At 40.8% G+C, this 25030-nt stretch overlaps 1 protein-coding gene across 7 annotated transcripts in view; it reads right to left on the bottom strand.

The window, feature by feature from the left end:
* Window positions 1-25030, bottom strand: part of UBE2H (ubiquitin-conjugating enzyme E2H) — a 119423-nt gene that overhangs the window by 19839 nt on the left and 74554 nt on the right. For 6 of the 7 annotated variants that reach the window (XM_011995871.1, XM_011995873.1, XM_011995876.1 and 3 more), the window contains 2 exons: window positions 8915-8954; window positions 7537-7589 (listed from right to left, as the gene is read on the bottom strand). The exons of the other annotated variant lie outside the window; for it this stretch is intronic. In XM_011995871.1, the coding sequence (XP_011851261.1) occupies window positions 7537-7589; window positions 8915-8954 (93 nt within the window). The remainder of the gene's footprint in view (window positions 1-7536; window positions 7590-8914; window positions 8955-25030) is intronic. 7 annotated transcript variants of the gene reach the window in all.

Raw genomic sequence — 25030 nt, 5'->3', positions numbered from 1 at the left:
GGTGTAAACCCGGGAGGCGGAGCTTGCAGTGAGCTGAGATCCAGCCACTGCACTCCAGCCTGGGTGACACAGCAAGACTCCGTCTCAAAAAAAAAAACATTTAAATCTCACTTAGTAACATTTTGTTTTTAAGTATTCTAAGCTAGAAACAGGTGTTCCTGTGCTGTGCGGGAAAGGGAAATACGAAAGACGCAGGGCGCTGGCCTGGCACGGTAGCACACACCTGTAATCCCAGTACTTTGGGAGGCTGAGGCAGGTAGATCATGAGGTCAGGAGTTCAAGACCAGCCTGGCCAAGATGGTGAAATGCCATCTCTACTAAAACTGTAAAAATTAGCCAGGTGCAGTGGCAGGTGCCTATAATCCCAGCTACTTGGGAGGCTGAGGCAGGAGAATCGCTTGAACCTGGGTGGCAGAGGTTGCAGTGAGCCGAGATTACACCACTGCACTCCAGCCTGGGCCACAAAGTGAGACTGTCTCAATAAAGAAAGAAAGAAGGAGAGAAAGAGGTGGGGTGGGGGCGGGGGAGAGAGAGAGAAAGATAAATAGAAAGAGAGAGAAAGAAAGAAAAGAGAAGAGAAGAGAAGAAAAGAAAAAAGAAAAGAAAAGAAAAGAAAAGAAAAAAGAAAATAAAAGATAGATGGATAGATGAATACAGGGTGCTGAAGCCGGGAAAACCAGCCACATTCTGCTCAGGGCCAGGCTACCAGGTCACCAATCTGAGGTGTGTAGTTACAGGACATGGACTGGTGTTAAAGCATTCCAAACCTGCTTAAAAGGTAATTTCCCATTCATTGCCTAATTGTAGCCCCTTTCCCCCCAACATATTTAAACTTCAGAGAGCTGCAGAAGAAAATAAATGCTACTGCATAGATCACAATGAAGAAAACAAGCTCTTGTTCATCAAAAACACTGCTCTTGTTGCATTGTCAATCTCAAAACAATTCTCATCTTACTTGGGTGTCTTTTAGAGGTCATTCATCCTAGTTCAAACCTGTTATGACCCTGCTTAAGAGCTTGTAAGCTAAAACATGGTAATAGGATTTGTTATTAGCCTTCCAGAAATGAGGGCAGTTAATGTGTAATTAGCTAGCTGGCTAGTCTTGCTGTCATACTAAAACTCGCTATTCAAGCTTGTAATTACCAGACGATAATTTAGTTGTTAATATCAGAAAAGAATAACGAGAGATAACTTCCTGCAATTACAAGCCAAGTGTCCATACACTGGGAAGACTTTATTAACTCAGTAATCACAAGTGAATGAAGATAAAACAAATCAAGGTTGCATTTACATATAATCAAGAATGAAACAAGCCCTGAAATCAGAGCCCCTACGAAAGTAGAATACAGCTGTGGCTGTTTTTCAGCGCCATACCCTGGCTGGCTCACGTCCCACGATCCAAAAAGCCCGGACCACTCCATGGTTTTAAAGCTGACCACCAGTGAGTGTGTTTTTTTTTTTTTTTGAGGCAGAGTCTCGCTCTGTCGCCCAGGCTGGAGTGCAGTGGCTGGATCTCAGCTCACTGCAAGCTCCGCCTCCCGGGTTTACGCCATTCTCCTGCCTCAGCCTCCCGAGTAGCTGGGACTACAGGCGCCCACCACCCCGCCCGGCTAGTTTTTTGTATTTTTTAGTAGAGACGGGGTTTCACTGTGTTAGCCAGGATGGTCTCGATCTCCTGACCTCGTGATCTGCCCGTCTCGGCCTCTCAAAGTGCTGGTATTACAGGCGTGGGTCACTGCACCCGGCCGAGTGTGATATTTTATATGAATTTCCGCTAAGTTGTTCAAAGCAAGCAAGACTCCGTTTTTATGTATATAACTAGTTAGACTCCTGAGCCACATACACCACATCTGAAGATTTCCAAGCAGACAGATAAAGAAGGTTGGTCACAGAGCTAGCTAAGTACCGTTGAAGCGCAAATCCACAACTGAGCATATTTCTTTATTATGTATAACAGGTGACATTATCCCAATAGTACTGGACAGGATTGCTCTACTTGGCCTCTATCTAGAAATAATGATATCCAGCTGTTCCAAAGGCAGGATGATGTTCGTGATTCAACATGGACAGACCAATACCGAAGTTCTCAAGCTGTTCAAATAGTAATTGGCCAATCATCCATGCAGACACATACATGTATTTCTTATCTGTGTAATTACACTAAAATGTTTAGAAACAGCATGCACTAATCCAGCATAAAGCATTATTTTAAGATACACCTTCTGCCAAAATCTGAATTATTTGGGAAGATTCACAGACTATCTGACTGAAAAGGGGATGGGATACGTGTTAAATTTGTATTTTAAATTTCTAAATGCCCGGTAAGAGAAATTTTAGGCGCCTGTAGTCCCAGCTATTCGGGAGGCTGAGGCAAGAGAACGGCATGAAACCGGGAGGCGGAGCTCACAGTGAGCCGAGATCGCGCCATTACACTCCAGCCTGGACAACAAAACGTGACTCCATCTCAAAAAAAAAAAGAAAGAAAAAAAAAGAAAGAAATTTTATATCTCTTGCCTAATCTCAAAGTCCTTGAAGTATTCCCTTCTGTTGTAGTCAATTTAATTTGCCTGTTACTAACTCCCCAGATAACTCTAGGGGAAGACTTCTCCCAAATGTTGATTTTTCTGCCCAGCAAAATAAGAGTACAAGTATCCAGTCCACTGGCTAGCAACCCTAAGGGTGAAAATGTAAACTGCCCAATTTCATAAGAAAATTGTCTTCCACCTCACTTCTCCACAACTTTTTTTTTTTTTTTTTTTTTTTTTTGTATTTTTGAGATGGAGTTTCACTCTTATTGCCCAGGCTGGAGTGAAATGGTGCAATCTGGGCTCACAGCAACCTCCGCCTCGCGGGTTCAAGCGATTCAAGCGATTCTCCTGCCTCAGCCTCCCGAGTAGCTGAGACTACAGGCATGCACCACCATGCCCAGCTAATTTTGTATTTTTAGTAGAAATACACGGGGTTTCTCCATGTTGGTCGTGGCTGGTCTCTAACTCCCGACCTAAGGTGATCCGCCTGCCTCAGCCACCCAAAGTGCTGGGATTACAGGTGTCAGCCACTGTGCCCAGCCTACAACTTAATCCATCATATACATAATTTACCAAGTAAAAGAAAGAATAAAACGAAAGTTGGAGAGAGAAACACATTTGCAGGGATCAAGCATGCCTTGTCCAGAAGGGTGGGATGAGAGAGAGATTAAAGCTGTATTGCAGTGAAGGCACCTGAGCCCCCAGGAGTGCAGGGTGATAAGCCAACTACGGATAAAATATATTTTGGAGAAAAAAAGGAAAACTGGAAAATAGAAGAGTGCTTAAAAAGCTACCTGTGGCTTAATGAACTCTCCTATCAGTTCTTAAAATTAATTTGTTTTGAAATGGAAATCCAGATCCCCTTGGCTACATTTTATGTTTCTCAGAGCTTCTGTCACTGCTGTCTGGAAGAGCAGGAAGGGATGCAAAAAAAAAGATGCTATCATGCAGGAAGCCAAAATCAATCAATTTGGTCATCTGCTACTTTCTGTTTAATGTCATAAGAATAACAATAGATAACTTCAGACTTGATAACTTCATACTGATGACAAGCATCTTTACAAAATTAATCCAATTCCTCACTATAATTAGCTCTCTTGTAAGGTTAAATAATATAAAATTAAAAATTACTGGGTGAGTAAACCACAATTATACCAATTTTGAACTCTGAATAAACAAATTGCACATACACTTGGCAAAGAGAAAACAGGGTAAGAACAGAAGCAATGAGTCAACTGGCTTACCAGAAATCAACGACGGGGAGGGGTGTGAGGGGACAGAGGACTAAATTTACTGCTAACATGAATGCAGTTTAATATTAGGCTATGATTAACATAAACCTGAAATTTCAACTGTGAATTGCTGTTATGCTACAAATATGTATAACCCACAGCACAGTAATGCCCTGGGGCAAGGTAAAGGGCAGGAAATTTCACAATCCACTCCCTGCTCCCTCATCAAATCTACAGCAGAGGAAAGTGTTGAAACAAGTTTTAGGTGCCAGGCTTAGCCTTTTGTTTTTCAGTTGAATATTTATGTTGACATGCCAACTTTCTCCTATTAGTTATGTAGTGTTAGTTTTTTTTTTTGGCGGGGCAGGGGTTGGTGGGGGCGGTCCTTTGAACTCAGATTCTCTCAGGAACCACTGCAGGAAATGAAGTGATTCAGAACTCACCAATTATGAACTAACCTTCAATGCCAGAGGCTTTAACAGTTTGTAATAAAAATTCAGTTCAGATCTCAAGATCAGATAAGTCTGAAAAAATACTTGAAGGTCATCCGAACGAACATATTCTACTGGTACTTTATATAATTGTATTTACCTGTTCCTAAAACTTTCCATGAAAGAAATGTTGAATTTTCTTGAGAAATAGTTTTGAGCAAAATGTCAAAACAATTCTCCCATGCTCAGTATACTTTTGAGTATACTCTGAAAATATTTCTTCTTGTTTTCCTGCACTTACCTGTTAGTGTGCCCACACACCTGTATTATGGAACACGTTCAATAACTCATACACATGTAACACAGAAGTCTGCTTTCAGTTCACTTGGACCAACGTGGTTTAACTCTTGCAGCTTATTAAATGCTTTGCAAGTTAATATAAGAACATACGCTAACATTTTATAAATGTGATGAAAACTTACTCATGTTGGCCACTTTAGAAAGTAGTCTATCAGTCCTCAAATAGTTACACATATTATCCAGCAATTTCACTCCTATATACCCAAGAGAAATGCAAACATGTCTACATAAAAACTTGTCCACAAATATTTATAATACTCATAACAGCCAAAAGACAGAAACAACCCAAATGTCTATTATCTGACAAATAATGTGGTTTATCTATACAATGAAATATTATTCAGCCTTAAGAAATTCTGATACATGCAACACGGATCATCCTTGAAAACATTATGCAAAGTGAAAAAAACCAGTCACAAAAGACCACATATTATATAATTACATTTCTAAGAAGTGTCCAGAACAGGCAAATCCACAGAAACAAAAAGCAGATTTGTGGTCGCCTAGGGCTGGGGGGTAGGTAGGGAATAGTTAAAGGGTACACGTTTATTTTTGAGGTGATGAAAATGTTCTAAAATTGACTGTGGTGATGGCTGCATATAACTGAATATATTAAAAACTACTGAATTACATACTTTAAATGGGTGAGTTGCATGTCTGTGAATTCAGTGAAACTGTTATTTTTTTTAAAAAAAATCTGTTCTGAGACATGAGGCACTTGACAGTCAGCAAACATCTTCCACAAAGCTTTCCTGGTCAATGGTAAAAGCTTTAGCAAAACTAAACATCAATTTACTTCATTGTAATTGGAACCAGCTTGCAGTATTTTGATATGTACACTTCTAAAATGTGAATGTAGTTTAAGAAAACACATCATTACATCAGATATTCCAGGCAGCCTGCCATGAGACATTTTTACCAAAAAAAATCTTAAAATGAATCCATTTAATCAAGCTCAGAGTGTATGTTCTTTCTTGTTGCCTCAACTAGATGCCACCATCTCCCCTAAAACTCTCTTGTTAAACAGTACTGGACATGATTAATTCACCCATTAAGACAACAAACAGTCGAACCCTTATTGTGCACCAGGCACTGTTATAGTCGCATGTGCGTGGAGAGAGAGAAAGACAAGAACAAGACGAAGTCCCTACTTGTCGTGCTTACAATCCAAGGGGATAAGATAAACAATAAACAAATACCAATAAACAAATACCAGTTTCAGAAGCTTACTGAAAATGGGGCACTAGCCAGGCCTGGTAGTATGCTCCTATAGTCCCAGCTACTGGGGAGGCTGAGGTGGGAGGATCATGAGCCCAGGAGTTCAAGGCTGCAGTGAGCTATTATCACACCACTGCATTCCAGCCTGGGCAACAGAGTGCAACTCTGTTTCTATGCATTAAAAAACAATTTTAAAATTAAAAAAAATACATACAACAGGGTGCTGTGCTATAGAGGGGTGTCATTTCAGATGGAATGGCTGGGAAAGGAAACTGCTCTGAGGAAGTGATATGTGAGATGAGTGAAGAAGGTGCCAACCACACAAAGATCAGGGGAGAACATTCCAGGTAGAGAAAATAATTTTTGAATGGCACAATCAGGTGGAGGCAGGGATTAACTGTGTTCTGCTGCTGACCAACCTTTCTCTGTGATTCTCATTTACCAACATAGTTCAAGGATATCTGGCAAAGGTAACTTGCAAATTGTGGCTGGACTAAGAAGTCTTATCTACCTCAGACCATTAAAAGGTCACACAAGTCTTCAACAAGAAGCAGCCATCCCCGGTTAAGCTCAGCCTCAACTGAGCTTTCCCTTCTTTTCTTGTGCCTCTCAGCAACTGTTACCTGTACCATTCATTCTTTCAACCCATATTGGTGAAGGGCACTGTGATAAGAATCCTGGGCCTTCCAGATGAATCAGACATACACCTGATAGCCCTTAAGATAGGAAATAATCTAGTAGCACAAAAAAATAGGCATAAACAACAAATACACAGTAGAAAGTGAAAGTGGGCCATAAAAAAAGGAGCTAGAAAATGTAACAGTATCCAGAGATTACTTCCAGCTGGAGAAGCAGCAGAAGTACATGGGGTAGGAGCACTGGAGTAGGGAGACTCTACGAAGCCTGAGATTTGGACAAGTGGAGGGAAAAATAAATTTATTTGTTGTATCCCTAATTAACTTCAAATATACAACTGACCCTTGAACAACATGGGTCCATGCACAGTTTGAACTGCATGGGTCCACTCACATGTGGTTTTCAATAAATACAGCTAGCCCTCCATGTCAGCAGGTTTTGCAGGGATGAGTGTGGGACTTGAGTAAGCACGAATTTTGGTATCTGCTGGTGGTCTGGGAACTGATCCCCTGCAGATACCAAGGGACGACTATATTTTAAAATATTTTCAGCTCCCCAACCAGGTGATAAGGAGGAAAGGCCTGATGCTCTTTATAACTCTCTGTGATATTCAGCATAGTACTTTGCAGAGCTGGGCAATTCATTTGTTGATTCCCTGTAGGAGATGGGGTGTCAATTTCAGCACTGAAGGTAAGGCTAAATTACTCTTCCTTCATAAGGAAGTTTGGGCCTTTGAAAAGATGATCCCCTAAAACCTCTTACTATATCATTTCTCTCTCATTTCAGAGGGACATTCCTAAGTAGTTTTAGTTTTTTCTAAAACTAAAATACATATATTATGTGCTTCTAATACATACATATGTTTGCACACGTATTCGTGTGTGCGCACCTGTATCACTATACCTTAAGTTTGGAATCTCACAAAATCATTTTAAATTTCCACAGCTAAACTGATATATTTGTACTTAAGAGAAAATATTTTTTCCACTGATCAAACTTTCCCAGTCGGTCCCTCAAAAATCCCTTCCCATTACCAACAAAACATCTTAAACCAGAAAAGAAAAGCCAAATAACATTTTTTAAGGCAATGTCTCAACATCTCCAAAAAAAATATTCCATGGCCAAACTCACCATAGAGAGCTGTCCAAGTTTGATTAATTACATCTAGACACACAGTTCCTGACCTGAAACAGATGGAAAGAATGGCATGTTTTTAAAAATTAGAAAGTTGTATCTGGCAACTAATTTTACTTATCAAGAGAAATACTTTTAATAGATCTGTGAAAAAAAGAATCCCAATTGGGGAAAACTATGATGAGAAACAGAATAGTACAAAGTCTTAAAGTGTCACCTTACAGACTGAAAGGGGAAAATAATAACTATACAATGGAGAAACCAGACAACACCTGAACCAGGTGCTGAGAACACAAGGGGCAGACAGACCTTGTATGTCTCTGAATGTGATACCCCAAGAAAGATACAATCTTACTTTGTAGTTTTCTGGCCTTAAGCGTGTTCATGCTCTGAATCTAATGAACAGGAAACATCAGACAAACCCAAATTGAGGAACAATCTATAAAATAATGGGTTTATATTATTTTAAAATGTGAATTTTATAAAAGAAAAAAGCAGGCTGAGGAACTAATCCTGATTAAAGTAGTTTAAAGAAACCTGACAACTAAATGTAATGTGTGATTCTAGACTGGATCCTTTACTGAAAGAAAAAAGTGCTAAAAAGTAAGTTACTGGAGTATGGCAGTAGATTAAATAAAAAGTGTTGCATTAATGTTAAATTCCTGAATCTGACAACTATATACTGTGGACAGATAAGAGAATATCCTTGTTAGGATAACTGATACAACAAAGTAATAATATTAAAGGACTAAGGGGCATGATGTATGTATATATACAACCTACTCACACAGGGTTCAGAAAAACCTGTTAGATATGCTTGTGAGAGACAGCAAAACTTAGTGCCATGACAAATTAAAACCGCGTCCCAAATAATAATACATTCTAAACAGCACTAGAAGTATAAAACAGGATATGCTGGAATATTTTAAAGTATCATTAATAAAATATTAGAAGGAAAGAAAGGAATAAATAAGATTCATTAACTGAATCTACAGTCATTTTGCCTTACTCTCAAGAATCGAGAAAATACTATAAGGTCTGAAAACAGTCAATCCGTAGACTGAAAACACATCTCTGAATTGTGTCTACACAAAGAGAATTGAGATGCGGAATATTACTACTGTTTGCTGGATAACAAGAAAAATGAAGGACCCAGTCACGACAATGGAAAAGACTAAGTGGTACAATAGCAGAATGTGAACTAAGGTATTGAGGACCTCATATCCTTTGGATTCTATCATTTACATGACCATTCATACAGTCCTAACTCCTGATAAGGTCCAAAACGATAACTGAGGCTTTTTATAACAGAGAGAGAAACGCTAATTAAGAGCAGTTGCTGCTAAAATTTAAACATTTTAAAATAGTTACTTACGCTTCATCAATGTTGGGATGGAAAATTTTATTCATGAATCCTGTAAAAAGAGATGTTAATTAGCAGCAAAAAGTATCCAGAGAACAATTAGTTTTTAAAAGTATTTCAGTACTGGAAACAATTTCAGTATTTCTAATACTTATAAATCACTACTTTCAACCATAGATCTTTGGTTACTGATAAACATTATATTCTCCTGATAGCTCCAATTACTTAGAATACATCGGCATTCTATTAACAAAAAAAGCAAGCTGGGAGAAATGCAGCTTCTTATACAAAATAATCATTAAAGCAACTGTTTTCTGAGCTATGAAGATACTGCCCAAAGATAAATTATACTACTAAATGGTTCATAACCAGTGTCATGATAAAAGTCTGACTCTCCCTCCCAGAAGTTTTATTGTTCAAGCTCTAAATCTGGAGGTTCTGCATTTGAACTTCTCCTTCTGAAGCTCACTTACTGGTATCACTTGGCTACACTGTGCGCGGAACATGAATGAAACTGTTGAAATGCTAAAGGAATACCACTTCAAACCACAAAGGATTTCATAAGAACAGTGACCAAAATATTTCCTTTAACATTAGTCCACTCATTCAGGGAAACCCAGTTTTGATTAAAATTGGGGCAACCAAGAAATGAAGCAAGGAGTTTATTTTAAAAAAAAAAAAAACAACCTCTAAGTTGGCTGTATCTGTTGGAGGTTTAAGTTTTTAAAACTTTTCCTAGCAAACCAGGTACACACTTTAATAGTTATATGGCCATTTAAACTTCAAGGAGAAATTAATAAAACCAGAGATTCAATCAGTCAGTATATATGCAAATGGCAATATTCTAAAGCAGAGATCCATTGTCAAAGGTGTCATTTTGTCATCCCTATCACTTCATTTCCTTTTAGGACTCTCATTCTGTTCCACACTTTCAGTATCTGAAGTTCCTTATTAGGGTGAGTATCACCACCACTATCTCCGACCCCCACCCTCCCTCACCCCCATCCCCATAGTCTCTCTCTCATTCATTCAGCTTGGCATTCACAATGCCTACACTGCAGGCATTGTGCTTGGACAGGGTACAAAAATAAGACAGTTCACTATTCTTGAGGAGGTCACTGTGGCAGTGGGACAAGAGACACCAATAAATAACTGCAATCTGAATAAAGTATTGACACAGTAGGGGGAATAAAACAGGAAGTCAGGAAAGATGCAGAGAAATGGCACTGGAGGAGCCTCAAGTGAGGTGCTACAGAGATTGTCTCCAAAAACCTGAGAAACTTCCCCTGAGTTAGAAAACAGGAGATAAGAATACCAAGTCCAAGTAGTCCAGTCTTAGACCACTCTAGTCACTCACACTTTTAGCTTTTGTTTTTAAATGCTCTGTGTTGAAACAGCATAATGTTCTATCTACCACAATCAAGAGGGCCCATGTGATATTTAAGTTACTCTGATGAAAAAAAGGCTTTGTGTCCAATATTAATTTTTCATTAAGAAAATTAGTCTAGATTTAAGAAGCATGTGGTTTATGAAGACATTTTAATAATGGGAAATGTTCATGTCTTGGTATTAAGAGGAGAAAAATTAGGGTAAAAAAATTCTATATAACTTTAGAAAAATACTAATACACATGTCCCAGATGACCCATGAGAGTATTTGTTGCAGTATTATTTATAAAAGCCAAGAGTCAAATTCAACCCTGTCAATGGATAGGGTTGGATAAAGGGGAGTACCTCCATCTACTTGAGTCCTACATAGCCAAGGGTAATGAAGTAGATCAATGTGTACCAACTTGTATACATCTAAAGCTAAGGTTTGTGTTTTTAAGTTGCAGGATGTTATATTTACAGCCTGAGGTTATTTAATAAACTAAAACAAAGCAATACTACCTATTCTCCATGGTAACAAGTATAGGAAAACTGTACTGAACCAACATGTACCAAATTTGCAAAAGTAATGGTTTCAGTTAGGGCACCAGGGCTGGGGTCATGATGGGAATAGGGAACAGAACGGGAAACAGTGGTTAAAAATGACTTTATCTGGCCGGGCATGGTGGCTCACGCATGTAATCCCAGCACTTTGGGAAGCCAAGGTGGGTGGATCACCTGAGGTCAGGAGTTCAAAATCGGCTTAGCCAACATGGTGAAACCCCGTCTCTAGTAAAAAGAAAACAAAAATTAGCCGGGGGTGGTGGCATGTGCCTGTAGTCCCAGCTACTCAGGAGGCCGAGGCAGGAGAATCACTTGAACCCAGGAGGCGGAGGTTTCAGTGAGCCGAGATAGCGCCACTGCATTCCAGCCTGGGCGACAGAGCGAAGCTGTCTCAAAAAAAACAAAAAAAAGACTTTATGTAACACTATTAATATATTCATTTTAAAAAGGGACAATGTGCTTGTATATTATTTTTTTACACTATTAATATATTCCTTTTAAAAAGGGACAATGTGCTTGTATATTATTTGCTCTGTTTAAAACATATGCACATAAATAAGAAACTGAAAGTAAGTACAAATGTTAACAGTGCAGAATTCTTAGTGGTGGTAGGATTTTCTCCACTGCACTGTTCAAATCTCATCACACCTGAACAGAACTAGGACCACAGCAATAGGAAAAGGTTAGAAAACAGGTGTCGATGGCTGTCATCTTTGAGAGATTCTCCCATTATTTCTACTTGCACTTTTGGCTCTCTGACATTTCTACAATGTGTAATTTTAATAGTTGAGAGTAAAAAAACTTTCAAATAAAAAGTTATACATAGTATCAGCTGGGCACAGTGGCTCTCGCCTGAAATCCCAACACTTTGGAATCCTAAAACAGGCGGATTACTTGACGTCAGGAGTTTGACACCAGCCTGGCCAACATGGTGAAACCCCATCTGTATGGAAAATACAAAAATTAGCCGGGCATGTGGTGGCACACCTATAGTCCCAGCTACTCAGGAGGCTGAGGCAGGAGAATTGCTTGAACCTGGCAGGTGGAGGCTGCAGTGAGCCTCTGCAGATCATGTCACTGCACTCCAGCCTGGACGCCAGAGCTAGACTCCATTTCCAAAAAAAAAGTTATACATAGAATCAAATATTCTAAAATAGACTTAATTATACAAACATTAACTAGTGCTGCACTATTTTAAGAAAAAGTCAGTAAAACTAACCATTTTATTTGAAAACTCATATCTTAACACTCTTGTTCAAATAATACAAATTCATTATCCTCCCCCTAAAATCAGAGGAACCTCAGGTTATAAGGTGCATGGTCCTCAAGATCAGTTATATACAGGAACATGCTGCTATCACTACTGCAGGGAAGCTTTCTGATGAGGAGGGAACAATGCTGAGCCACTATGTGGTTTAATGCAAGAGAATGGTCCTACTATATGAAAAACATTGCTTGAAGCTACTATTAAGAATTAAAAATATGTTCTTGATACTTAAATTCTGCCTTTGTGAGAACTCTCAAAACTAACACTTAATGAAGCACGTCTATGGCAAAAGTTCCCAATGCTGGCTACAGATGAGAAGCACTGGGAAGTTTTCATTTAAATAAACTAAAACCAATACTCAAAGAACTCTGAGAACACAGAACTTAAGGGGAAATACCTGTAAGGAGAGGTCTTTAGAAAAAATAAGTCCTACATTAGAAGGTCACCAGCATTATAGAGAAAAACACAGCAGAGGAGGGGAACAGAAATGGAAAGGTTGGGGCGGGGTGGCAGTTTTAAATGAGATGGTCAGTAAGGGACTTGCTGAGAAGGTGAGTTGCTTTGAAGGAGGTGAACGAGGAGCCACCTGGTACCAAGAGGAGAGGAGAAGGTCTCTATAGCGGGAACAGCCAAGTGCAAAGTACATTAAGAGCCTGCCTGATGCTCTGAAGTTTTTTCCTGAAACTGAAGGGATTTGAGAAAGTGCAGAAAATGAGAAGTGATGTCACAGAGGTGATCAGCATTCGGGGCCCTTTTAGGGACGTTGGCTTTTATTCTAAGGGAGATGGGGGGCCACTGAGACTAGCGCCTGAACAGTGACATATTCACATACTTGGCTTGTTTAACAAATAGCTTGTGTCCTAAAATAGGTTAGTTGGAGAACAGCTCAATCAGCTCACCTGAGTGCTGGGGAATGGCAGATCTCAACCTAAACGAAATGGGAATCCTACAGGGCATTACGCTTCAACAATCGGATGCCACGGGGCATTTAAAGGTATTAAGTCAAAAAAATAACTATGGTAAGCTTTAAATGTTTATCAAAATGGTCTCTGAAAGACTAAGGTGCCTCCCTCATTGGACATGGCCTGAAGAGCACACTTGGAATTAACAGTGTCTATACAGTTTTCAATTAAATCTAGATTTGGCTTAGTTGAGTACAGGAATAAATAACAGAACCAAAAAGGACTTGGTAAACATACACTTTAGTAATAAATGGTTTGGAGCTCAGTCTCCAGTGCCCCTGCTAAGTATAGAACATCATCTGAGCACTAGGACAGAGGGCAGAATCACACCACGAAGAGCAAAGTACTCAACAGGGACGTGGGTTCTAGCCCTAACTCATCAACTGCAGGCCCTGGGCACTGCACCTCGTGGGGTCTGTTTCCTTACCTATGAAGACAAATAGTTGAACTATATGATTTCCAAACTCTCCTCTCTTACTCTGTTTCTAAAGGCCCTATCAGCTCTAAAAATCTGGCATTTAATAACAATGGCAAGCACTCTGAGAACAGAGGAATTAAGGGGAAATATCCAAGAGTTAAGTCCTTAAAGGAAATTAATTCTGTAAGGCAGCATTTTTAAGTACAGGAATTTCCTAAAGAATACAAAACCACCAACATGATAAAATACCCTAAAGAGCCACAAAACAAACCCTCTGACTCTTCCAAAGTAGGCAGAAACAGTTTACAATCTTGCCTTTGAGGAATGAACACAACCAGACCAACTCTATCAAGAAACTTCCTACTTTCTAAACTAAAATGATCTCTTCCAATACCAGGTGTTTTTTAGTTTTTTTTTTTTGGTTTTTTTTTGTTTTTTGAGACAAGGTCACTTTGTCACCCAGGCAGGAGTGCAGTGGTGCACTATCAGCTCACTGCAACCTCTGCCTACTAGGTTCAAGAGATTCTCCTGCCTCAGCCTCCCAAGTAGCTGGGATTACCACAACCAGCTAATTTTTGTATTTCTTGGTAGAGATGGGGTTTTCACCATGTTGGCCAGGCTGGTCTTGAACTCCTGACCTCAAGTGATCCACCCACCTCAGCCTCCAAAAGTGTGGGGAATTACAAGCATGAGCCACTGCACCCGACCCTCAGGCTTTTTTAATTGTTAGAAAAATATCCAAAGCAAATACATGGAAAAGAGCATATCTCCTTGACATTTGTTCTTAGACAAGCTGTGGGCAGTGTTTCTGGCAAAGCCATTTACATTCTGGATAATGATGCCAACAATGGAGCTCCTGGACAAGGAGAAGGGAGACAGAGAAAGAACGGGCCAGAAATTCAGAGAAGGAATGTTCTCAGGACTGTGTGTGTTGGCCCTGGCATGTTCTCCTTCCTTTTGGCAATGCTATCATCACACTAATGAATATGTCTGCAACAAGAGAATTTTCCCAACACTTGTTTCCATTAGACCAGGAACTATTTTCAAGATATTTTAAGAGAACATATTTTGAAAACTGCTTTTATGGCAACATAAGTAGAAGCAGCAGGTTATTTTTAATCTACATGATTTAAGATTTTATTCACTACCAGGCATTTTCTTTTCTCTTTTTTTTTTTTTGAGACAGAATCTCACTCTGTCACTCAGGTTGGAGTGCAGTGGTGCGATCTCGGCTCACTGCAGCCTTCACCTTATGGGTTCAAGTGATTCTCCTGCCTCAGCCTCCCAAGTAGCTGGGACTACAGGCACCGGCCACCACACCCAGCTAATTTTTTTGTATTTTTAGTAGAGATGGGGTTTCACTGTGTTAGCTAGGATTGTCTCGATCTCCTGACCTCGTGATCCACCCACCTCAGCCTCCCAAAGTGCTGGGATTACAGGCGTGAGCCACTGTGCCCGGCCACTACCAGGCATTTTCTAATGACATATTTCAGTGATTTGACCAGATAAAAATCAGAACTCCTTTAAGTTTTTTGGACAGTTATACTCTGGCGTAGTTCTAGCACTCGTTAAAGGGGGTAAGGAGGATCGTACAACAGGAATAAATATCCAGCTAAAAAGCTTACCCTCTCTGTCCTGCATCTTTTAGCAGAAGGGAATTAGGTAATTTATAATTCTGGAGAAGGAATCCAGATCACACTTAGTTGATGTAAAACTATTATCATATACCTTAAAAAATAAAAAGCACAGATTACAATAGAAAAACAAGCCTTGCTTTTGCTTGTTTCACTCCAATACTCAACTGCTCTAGAATAACAAATCTCATGACCCATAGGCTAATAGGCAGCGAACATAAATAACATTGTGCTAAGTCATGCTGAAAACTGGTTTTTATTTCAGCCTCTGTGTCCAGTTCCAGGAAGGGGTCTATATAGAGTTGTACACACTTCTGAGTAACTTCGGACATTGGGGTCAATATGTAAATAAATGAGGCCAAGCTTCACCTATTTTCCATCTTTGTTCCCTTTATTTGAGAGGATAATGATCAAATTTGTGGGTAGATGAAATACTTTGGGCCAATCACCAGAAATTTCACCTGGAATTATCTTGACAAAATGAGAGGTTAGACAAATGACTTGTGAATCAAAGTAAATCCACCCTATGATAAACAGGTGAAGAGCACCAAAGGCCAAAACAGCAGCTACGTCCCAGGGATAAAATGAGCCTAGACTAAGGTGGCTCAGGCAGCTGTGGCTGATGCAATTTAATTATAAGCTTATGAATTCCTGTGAGAAAACAGTTAAGTAAATACATTAAATTATTCTGATTGTCTATCTTCACAACAACTGCCCACATAAAGTAGAATATTCACAACCAAACTGATTAATTCTATTTTTTGAGTCAGTATAATTGTTTAAAATATTATTATTAAAGACTGAATCTCATCTTCCCTTGCAGTATCTCAGACTACAAATTATTTAAGGGTAATAACTTGGATCTCTGTTCCTAGCACACAGGGTGACCAGAGTTGGGGTGTTCCAATTGAGTAAGTGGGAGGGGGGGGGCTGCCAGCTCCACTAGTGACAGCCATTGGCCAGCTGTGCGCAGTACTGCACAATCTGATAGATTTTCATCTTACCTCAGACAGCCAGGCCCTGCCCAAGGCAGCCTGTGCCCAGGTAGAAATCTCTTCAGAAAGCTGAGCCTTTCCTACTCAGGAGAGATGGACCTGGGCCGGTCTCTTCTCGGGTGAGGAACCAGGCAAGGAGCTCACTCTCAATGCCCTGTGTCATACGAACTTCTGAACTCATCCTGTGTGTGTTCAGGAGAGCTAAACTCAAAAAGGGGTCCTCTTTTCTGTTTCTTCCTTTCTCTCTGATAATATGGAGTCTGAGGAATGGGCTAGATGGATAAGAAAAGTTCATTTATAACTAAGAACAGGTGAAGTGTTATTATCCTTCAATAGCATAACCCTTCTACCAACCTAGTGGATTACAAAAACCTTTGGCCTATTTTCCTATGGTTTCATTTTTGGGAGACTAACTTCTGCTTTGTTTCCATAGTTTATCTTTTGATCACTTGGTTGTTCATATAACCACACTGTTGGGATCAGGCAGTATTTATTTTCATGGTCAGAGACAATACAGTACAGAACACATTGGACTTGAACTCACAAGACCCAACTACAACTCTCTACCACTCTTTTAGAGCTGAAGATAAATGTTTGAGGTGACAGATATCCCAATTACCCTGATTTGATCATTACGTATTGCATACATGTTCCAAAATAGCACATGTACCCCAAAAATGTGTGTAACTGATATAACAATACATTTTTTAAAAGGACTAGGCTCCAGTCAGAATGCCTAAATGCCACTGTGTGAGCCTCTGGAGCAATCTACTTCATCTCTTTGCCTTTCTGTTCCCTTATTCCTAAAACTAGGTTAAATAATGGCATCTATACATCATTAATTGTGAAGATTAAATGAGTTAATATAGGTAAAGCATCTGAACAGTAACTGGCATACAGTAACCATGCAGTAATGTTAGAATTAGCTTAATAAGTTTAACGAACAAGTAATTTCATCTTGCTGTCCTCATCCTAAAACTGATTAATATTTACCCTATGTGTCCATCTCTTAATGCTCTTACAAGTGTCAAGAACATGAGAGGATATTATGATTTAGAGATACATTTCCCGTAACTCTGTCACCCTGGAAATGGAAAATACAATTATAATTTTTATTTTTAATATTTATTATTTCTGTGACACAGCCCCAGGAGGTCCTGAGAACATGTGCCCCATATTTATTATTAAAAAGACCATCCTTTCTTGATGTGCAAGCAAAAATTAGATTAAAAAAAAAATCCTGACTGCATTTGGTATAGTTAAAAAACGAGCACACACACACTAACCTGGAAGCCAGAAGACGGACTCTGCAACTAGTTAGTAGTCATACATCTCAGCCTCATTTTTTTCCATCCTTAAAATCAGGCAAATTGGATGTCATAATCTCTAAACTTCCACTTAACAACACAGTTTTCACCAACACCAGGAATATAAGCAAATCTCAAACTGTGAACAGGTTTTTAGAAAGAACTAAGACACTGCTTTTGTTGTTTCCAAAAGAATTTCAGTTTAAAGAAAAAGGAAGCCAAAAATACTTGTTTTCATTATGACACCAAATCCTAAAGGGAAAAAAATAGATTTAATGCCAAAAAGATGTCAGAATAACCAGCTCAAAAGCTAGAGGTCATCCAATACAAAGTAGGAACTAACCTAGGCAGCAAGTTTGATGGAAGTTTAAATAGTAAATGAAAAGATTACATAATAATGAGCCATCAAAGGCAGAATTAAAACCGGCGTCAGTCAACTTCAAGAAAGAAATGGACAAGTCCTCTGATAGTAACAAGCACATGCAAAAGCAGGGTTATCCTTAGAGGTGGCAGCCTGGGGAAGGGAGTGGGAAAGCTACCGTACTATTTTTACTCTGGCTAATAGCAAGATGCAGGTAAATGAATTTAGACATTACAGCCTGCTCACGGCAGGTTTCACATTAAAAGGGACCATTTGACCACTGGCTTCTCTCACTGAGAACTTCAGCACCTGGCTTGGCCCCCAAGTTGCTCTCTGCCCCAACTCCTGTCATTTTTGGTGACAATACAGACCATACTCCTGACACCCGGGTCTCTCTTTTTTTTTGGGGTCGGGGGGGAGACAGAGTTTTGCTCTTGTTGCCCAGGTTGGAGTGCAATGGCGCGATCTCGGCTCACTGCAACCTCCACCTCCCGGGTTCAAGCGATTCTCCTGCATCAGTCTCCCGAGTAGCTGGGATTACAGGCATGTGCCACCGTGCCCAGCTATTTTTGTATTTTTAGTACAGACGGGGTTTCTCCACGTTGGTCAGGCTGGTCTTGAACTCCCAACCTCAGGTGATCCCGTCTGCCTCGGCCTCCCAAAGTGCTGGGATTACAGACGTGGGCCACTGTGCCTGGCCTGTTTCTTAAGCTTCTCCTCAATGACCTTTCTTCTATTCCATTCCACTTCATGCTCCCAAGGACATACCCTGACCTTTGTTATTTTGTAGCCAGCATCTCTGGCTACAAAACATTCCCAATCACAAATTCAGACATCTCCTATCCTACCAATCAATCTCCTATCCTTGCCAAAAGCTTCCCACCCCAGGAATCACTAATTTTTTTCACCTGTTAAATGTAATCCACAGATCCTCCCATTTTCTTCCCACCTACCAGCCCTCTTATCTTCACTGGCTTCTTACTCAGCTTAAGATTTAAGAGCCATCACCATCCTCACTCTCAAGCAACCCTCTGCAAATCTCCTGTCCTCTCCCTTCCAAAATGCCCATCTAGCAAATCTACCACCGGAAGCATCATTCACATTTGTTCAACTTGGACTTGAGGGTGCCACTAGGTAGGCATTCATTCACTCACACAAATATTCTTCTGCAGAACGGGCAATGTATCAGGCCCTGAGTAGTGAGTATTTGGGAGGACAGAGGTGGTGGTAGTAAAACAGACCCAGGGACTGCCTTCATGGAGTTCACATCTACTGAGCTGGCAGGGAGGAGAGACATAAGTAAACAAATATATACCAATTTATCTAAACATGCTCAACAGCCTTTCATGGACTCAGCATCACCTACAATCTTCCTTTCTCCTTTCTCTAGTGGCTTGCTCCCCCAGTCTCCCATGACTGTTACATTTTACCACGATCCTGCAAATCTACTTTCTTTCTCTCCCTTTGTTCCCCTAACCCTCTCCTCCAGTTCTTTCACTAAATAGCCATGTCCCTTTTCTTTGAGAAGATGAAAGTCAGTTGGCAGGATCCCTCATTTTCCATAAAAATTTCTAAACTCCTCCCTGCACACACACTCTTTCTCCCTGCCTCAACAGCTTGCACAAATGTTCCCCTCCTCTGAAACACCAGGCCTCTGGGTTCCGATCCTGCTCTCTCCTTCCTTCTCAATGGTGGTGCTCCTGCAATTCTCTTCCCAACTCCAGCATCACCAAGCTCTCCCTTTTCTAAACATCTCTCTACAATAAGCACTTTAAAATCCTTCAGAATCTTCCATTTAAAAATTAGAAACAGGCCAGGCACGGTGGCTCACACCTGCTGTCCCAGCACATTGGGAGGCCAAGGCGGGCAAATCGCTTGAGTCCAGCAGTTCAAGACCAGGCTGAGCAACATGGTGAAACCCATGTCTACAAAAAATGCAAAAAAATTAGCCAGGCGTGGTGGCCTATGCCTGGAGTCCAGAGGTCCAGGCTGCAGCGAGCCCAGATTACGCCACTGGAGGTCAGCCTGGACAACAGAATGAGACCCTGTCTTAAAAAACAAACAACAGACCATCCCTTTATCTTCCACCCCCATTTGGATGATTTCCTTAACGGAGCCACATTTCTTCAGAGCAGCGTATGTCTAGAACAAAGTTTCTTGACTTTGGCAGCCTTGTCCAAGCCACCAGCATCTCTGGCTACAAAAGCTTTTATAACTGTGCTTCTATCCCGTCACTGTTTCTTGCCCCACAGCAGTAGAATGATCATTAAAACACAAAATGAGACCTTTCACTCCCCTGCTGAAGACTATGTAATCTTTCTACTACATTTAAAATGAAAATTGAGCCTTTAACCTGGCCTACAAAGCGGTCTGTGAACTTGACCCTGCCTGCCGCTTGGCCCCTGTGTCATACACCTCACATTTTACACAGTTTTCCAGGCTGGGGCCTTTGTATTCAAAATTTCTTCTGCCTGGAAAGCTCTTACCCCTGATTTTGGAGGATCACGGCTGGCTTAATTTTTTTTTTTAATCTTTTTAAGTCTCAGCTTAAATTTACTTTGTCAGACCCTTCCTGAATATCTGATCCAAGGTACCTATTCTATCCATTAATTCTCTGCATAAAGCTATCAGAAGTTTCGTTTTTTTTTTTTTCTTTTCTGAGACGGAGTCTTGCTTTGTCGCCCAGGCTGGAGTGCAGTGGCCGGATCTCAGCTCACTGCAAGCTCCGCCTCCCAGGTTCACGCCATTCTCCTGCCTCAGCCTCCTGAGAAGCTGGGACTACAGGCGCCCGCCACCTCGCCCAGCTAGTTTTTTGTATTTTTAGTAGAGACAGGGTTTCACCGTGTTAGCCAGGATGGTCTCGATCTCCTGACCTCATGATCCGCCTGCCTTGGCCTCCCAAAGTGCTGGGATTACAGGCGTGAGCCACTGCGCCCGGCTGCTATCAGAAGTTTTAAATTTTGCTTTATCTTCTCATTCCAAAAGAACATAGAGTATTAAGAGAGCAATTTGTTCACTTCTGCATCCACAGCACCCAGAATAACACCCAGCTCGCAGTAGGTATCCACTAAATTTGTGAAACTGATTAGAAGAAATGATGTAGGCCATAGCCAAAGTCTCAGCTGCCAGACATAATTTTTTAAAAAATCTATCCTGAAAAATGTCATTTTCAGAACACCAGTAAAAGAACTTTTAACAGTGGCTTATATTCTCATAGCATTATCTCTATTTATTTTTTTAAAAAACCTTCTTTACTAGAAACTTGTTTCTCTTCTCTACTGGAATTCAAAAGATACTTATCATTGGCAGGGTACACTGGCTCACGCCTATAATCCCAGCACTTCGGGAGGCCAAGGCAGGCAGGCAGATCACCTGAGGTCAGGAGTTCCACATCAGCCTGGGCAACACTATAAAACCCCATCTCTCCTACAATACAAAAATTAGCTGGGCTTGGTGGCGCATGCCTGTAATCCCAGCTACTCGGAAGACTGAGGCAGCAGAATCACTTGAATCCGGGGGGCAGAGGTTATGGTAAGCTGAGATTGTGCCACTGCACTCCAGCCTGGGCGACAGAGCAAGACTCCATATCAGGAAAAAAAAAAAAAAAAAGATATAGATCACTACAGAGTAGCAATTATATAACTGTTTGGGACAGGTCTAAATTCATAACCACAGTTATTAGAGAAGTACATAGGTGATCTTAATGGAATTTTGCCTCCCCAGCCCCAAAATTCATTTTATTTGAGACGGAGTCTCACTCTTGTCACCCAGGCTGGAGTGTAGCGGCGCCATCTCAGCTCACTGCAACCTCTGCCTCCCAGGGTCAAGCAATTCTCCTGCCTCAGTCTCTCAAGTAGCTGGGATTACAGGCACGTGCCACCATGCCCAGCTTACTTATATATATATGTATTTTTAGTAGAGACGGGGTTTCACTATGTTGGTGAGGCTCATCTCGAACTCCTGGCCTCAAGTGATCCTCCTGCCTCGGCCTCCCAATGTGCTAGTATTACAGGCGTTAGTCACCGTGCCCAGTCCCAGAATTCATTTTATTTGCGAAAAGACGGTGGTACAAATAGGCCTTTGTTAAATGACTAATCTGAAACCTCTTGTGAATGATACACTCCTCTCTACTCCAAATACTGGCCCACCCCTGCTTAAATACTGCTCAGTGAAGTTACTCATGCTAGTTCTTGAGGGAGTAATTATAGAATGATTCCATCTAGGAAGATATAAAATAAAATGGTAGTCTAAGTTCTATAGTTAGTTTAGTCAAGCCATATTATAAACCTCCACTCCAAAAATAGTGTCAGGTCATTTCTGGCCAGAGTGAAATAAAAAATGTATAATGCCAGAACAGTCTACTATTCTGACAATGAAAAAGATTAACACAGCTCCCTTTATCACTTGCATGAGCTAAAAAAAAAAAAAAAAAAAAAAATTATCAGCTGGGCACGGTGGCTCACGCCTGTAATCTCAGCATTGTGGGAGGCCAAGGTAGGTGGATCACCTAAGACCAGGCATTTAAGACCAGCCTGGCCAACATGGTGAAACCCCGTATCTACTAAAAAACACAAAAATTAGCAGGGCATGGTGGCGTATGTCTGTAATCCCAGCTACTCAGGAGGCTGAGGCAGGAGAACTACTTGAACCTGGGAGGCGGAGGTTGCAGTTAGCTGCAATGGTGCCATTGCACTCTGGCCTGGGTGACAGAGCAAGACTCCATCTCAAAAAAAAAAAAAAAATTATGGCACACTGATTATCAGAGTATCTTTCAACTAAGAACCTATGGCAGACTGGGAAATTCAAGAGGAACTCTGACAGGCTGTCTAGTCTAGTGGAACAGGGCAACCTGAACCATCCTGATAGTTTGACCCAATTTTAAAGGCCACTAGTATAGCTTGGAGTATTTTCTTTTTTTTTTTTTTTTGAGACAGAGTCTCGCTCTGTCGCCCAGGCTGGAGTGCAGTGGCGCGATCTTGGCTCACTGCAAGCTCTGCCTCCTGGGTTCACACCATTCTCCTGCCTCAGCCTCCTGAGTAGCTGGGACTACAGGCGCCCGCCACCATGCCCGGCTAATAGACGGGGTTTCACCGTATTAGTCAGGATGGTCTTGATCTCCTGACCTCATGATCCGCCCGCCTTGGCCTCCCAAAGTGCTGAGATTACAGGCGTGAGCCACTGTGCCCAGCCAGCTCAGAGTATTTTAACTATTGTATTGCCGTGACTTTTTCCATTTTGTCTCCATTTACTCAAATGGGTCTAGCAAGTTCTTGCTTCATGCCACTGACATCAAATTCTTTTTTTTTTTTTTAATTTTTTTTATTTCTTGAGACCAGTTTCACTGTCGTCCAGGCTGGAGTGCAGTGACGCTATCTCAACTCACTGCAACCTCTGCCTCCTGGGTTCAAGTGATTCTCCCACCTCAGCCTCCCAAGTAGCTGGAACTAAAGGTATACACCACCATGCCCAGCTAATTTTTGTATCTTTTTTTTTAGAGATGGGGTTTCTCCATATTGCTCAGGCTGGTCTCGAGCCCCTTGGCTCCAATGATGTGCCCGCTTCAGCCTCCCCAAAGTGCTGGGATTACAGCATGAACCACTGTGCCTGGCCTCACATCAAGTTCTACGGCAGCCCGAGCTTGCTGCTTTTGTACCTGACCATTCTACCAACGCTCAGCAAACCATTCAGCAGTTCCTCCAGAATCCTGTTCTCAACTCATTTCTCTTACCTTCCCAGCTTTGGTATCATCAAATTGCAACCCAGATGCAATGCATACAGCCTGCTCCTAATAGAGGGTCCTCCTCACTGAAAATACGTAGATACAGATTGGTAGCATTTCACAAATTGGTTTCTAAACTTGTTACTTGAATCTTATAACACAGTTTTCTATATTTTAAGAAGTATAAATGATGACAGGGTTCCTTAAAGTTTTTTACTCTTAAAGTTATTTACAAAAGATTCTAAAATATTCTATAGTTCTATCTGAAATTAGGATACAATTCTGTTAATAGTAGCCAATAATCATTTAAATGTAAGATAAAATGACAACGTCTTAATTTTATCTGGAATGCTAGTGTTTAAGTAAAGTAGGTATGATATGAAGGAGAATATAATAGATCCAGAAGAGAACTTCTGGATGTTGCAAGATGTTTAACAGCTAGAAGCCCTGAATTTAATTATATATATATACACACACACACAATTTATACATACACACATATATATACACATAGTGTATATGTGTGTGTATATATGTGTGTGTATATATGTATGTATACACACACACACACACACACACACACACACATTTTTGTTTTGAGACAAAGTCTCGCTCTGTTGCCTAGGCTGGAGTGCAGTAGCGCGATCTTGGTTCACTGCAGGCTTCGCCTCCCGGGTTCACGCCATTCTCCTGCCTCAGCCTCCTGAGCAGCTGGGACTACAGGCAAACCGCCACCACGCCTGGCTAATTTTTTGTATTTTTAGTAGAGATGGGGTTTCACTGTGTTAGCTAGGATGGTCTCAATCTCCTGACGTCATGATCCACCCGCCTTGGCCTCCCAAAGTGTTGGGATTACAGGCGTGAGCCACCACGCCCGGCCCTGTATCTTTTATTAGAAGACTTTTATATTTTTTCTCCTTGGCTTAGGCTTATCAAAAGTATTCCCATTATGATTATAAGCTCTAAAGAGGGGCCTTTTTCGGTTTATATGAAGAGATAAATGGAACAAGGGAAGGGGGAAAGGGGGAAGTGGAAGAGTCAGGCAGGAAAGAAAAAGGTGAGAAGTACTTGAGGTAACCAACCAAGAGAAGAGAAAAAGGGGGAAGAAAGAAGTGAAGAAAGTTGTGTGTAAAGACAGTATCTGAGATGGGCTAAACTCTGAGTAGAAAACAAAGGAAGGAAAACTGTGTGTGCACTTACACACACACATAATTAAAATTTAAAGGAAAAAAAGAAGGGAGGCTGCCGGGAAACACGTGGGTCAGGCAGGTCCTAAGCAAGCTACCGGGGGGAATTCTGGCCGAGCCTGATGGCTTTCTAAAGCAAAAGACAGCAAAGTGTAGACTCAGACAATAATGCAGACAGGACAGTCAAAAGACATTTGCAATATGTTTAAAAATACTTACTTTTGTAATAAAAACAAACATTGTAGACTATTTGGAAATTACAGAATAGTATGCTTTTAGTTTCCTTTAACTGAACAGCTATGGATAACATCAATAGTTTGGCATTCAAATGTGAAATGCATGGGAAA

This window comes from Mandrillus leucophaeus, unplaced genomic scaffold, assembly GCF_000951045.1.
Source record: "Mandrillus leucophaeus isolate KB7577 unplaced genomic scaffold, Mleu.le_1.0 Scaffold5, whole genome shotgun sequence".
NCBI classification, from domain to species: Eukaryota; Metazoa; Chordata; class Mammalia; order Primates; family Cercopithecidae; genus Mandrillus; species Mandrillus leucophaeus.
This window is presented reverse-complemented; position numbering and strand designations above follow the sequence as displayed.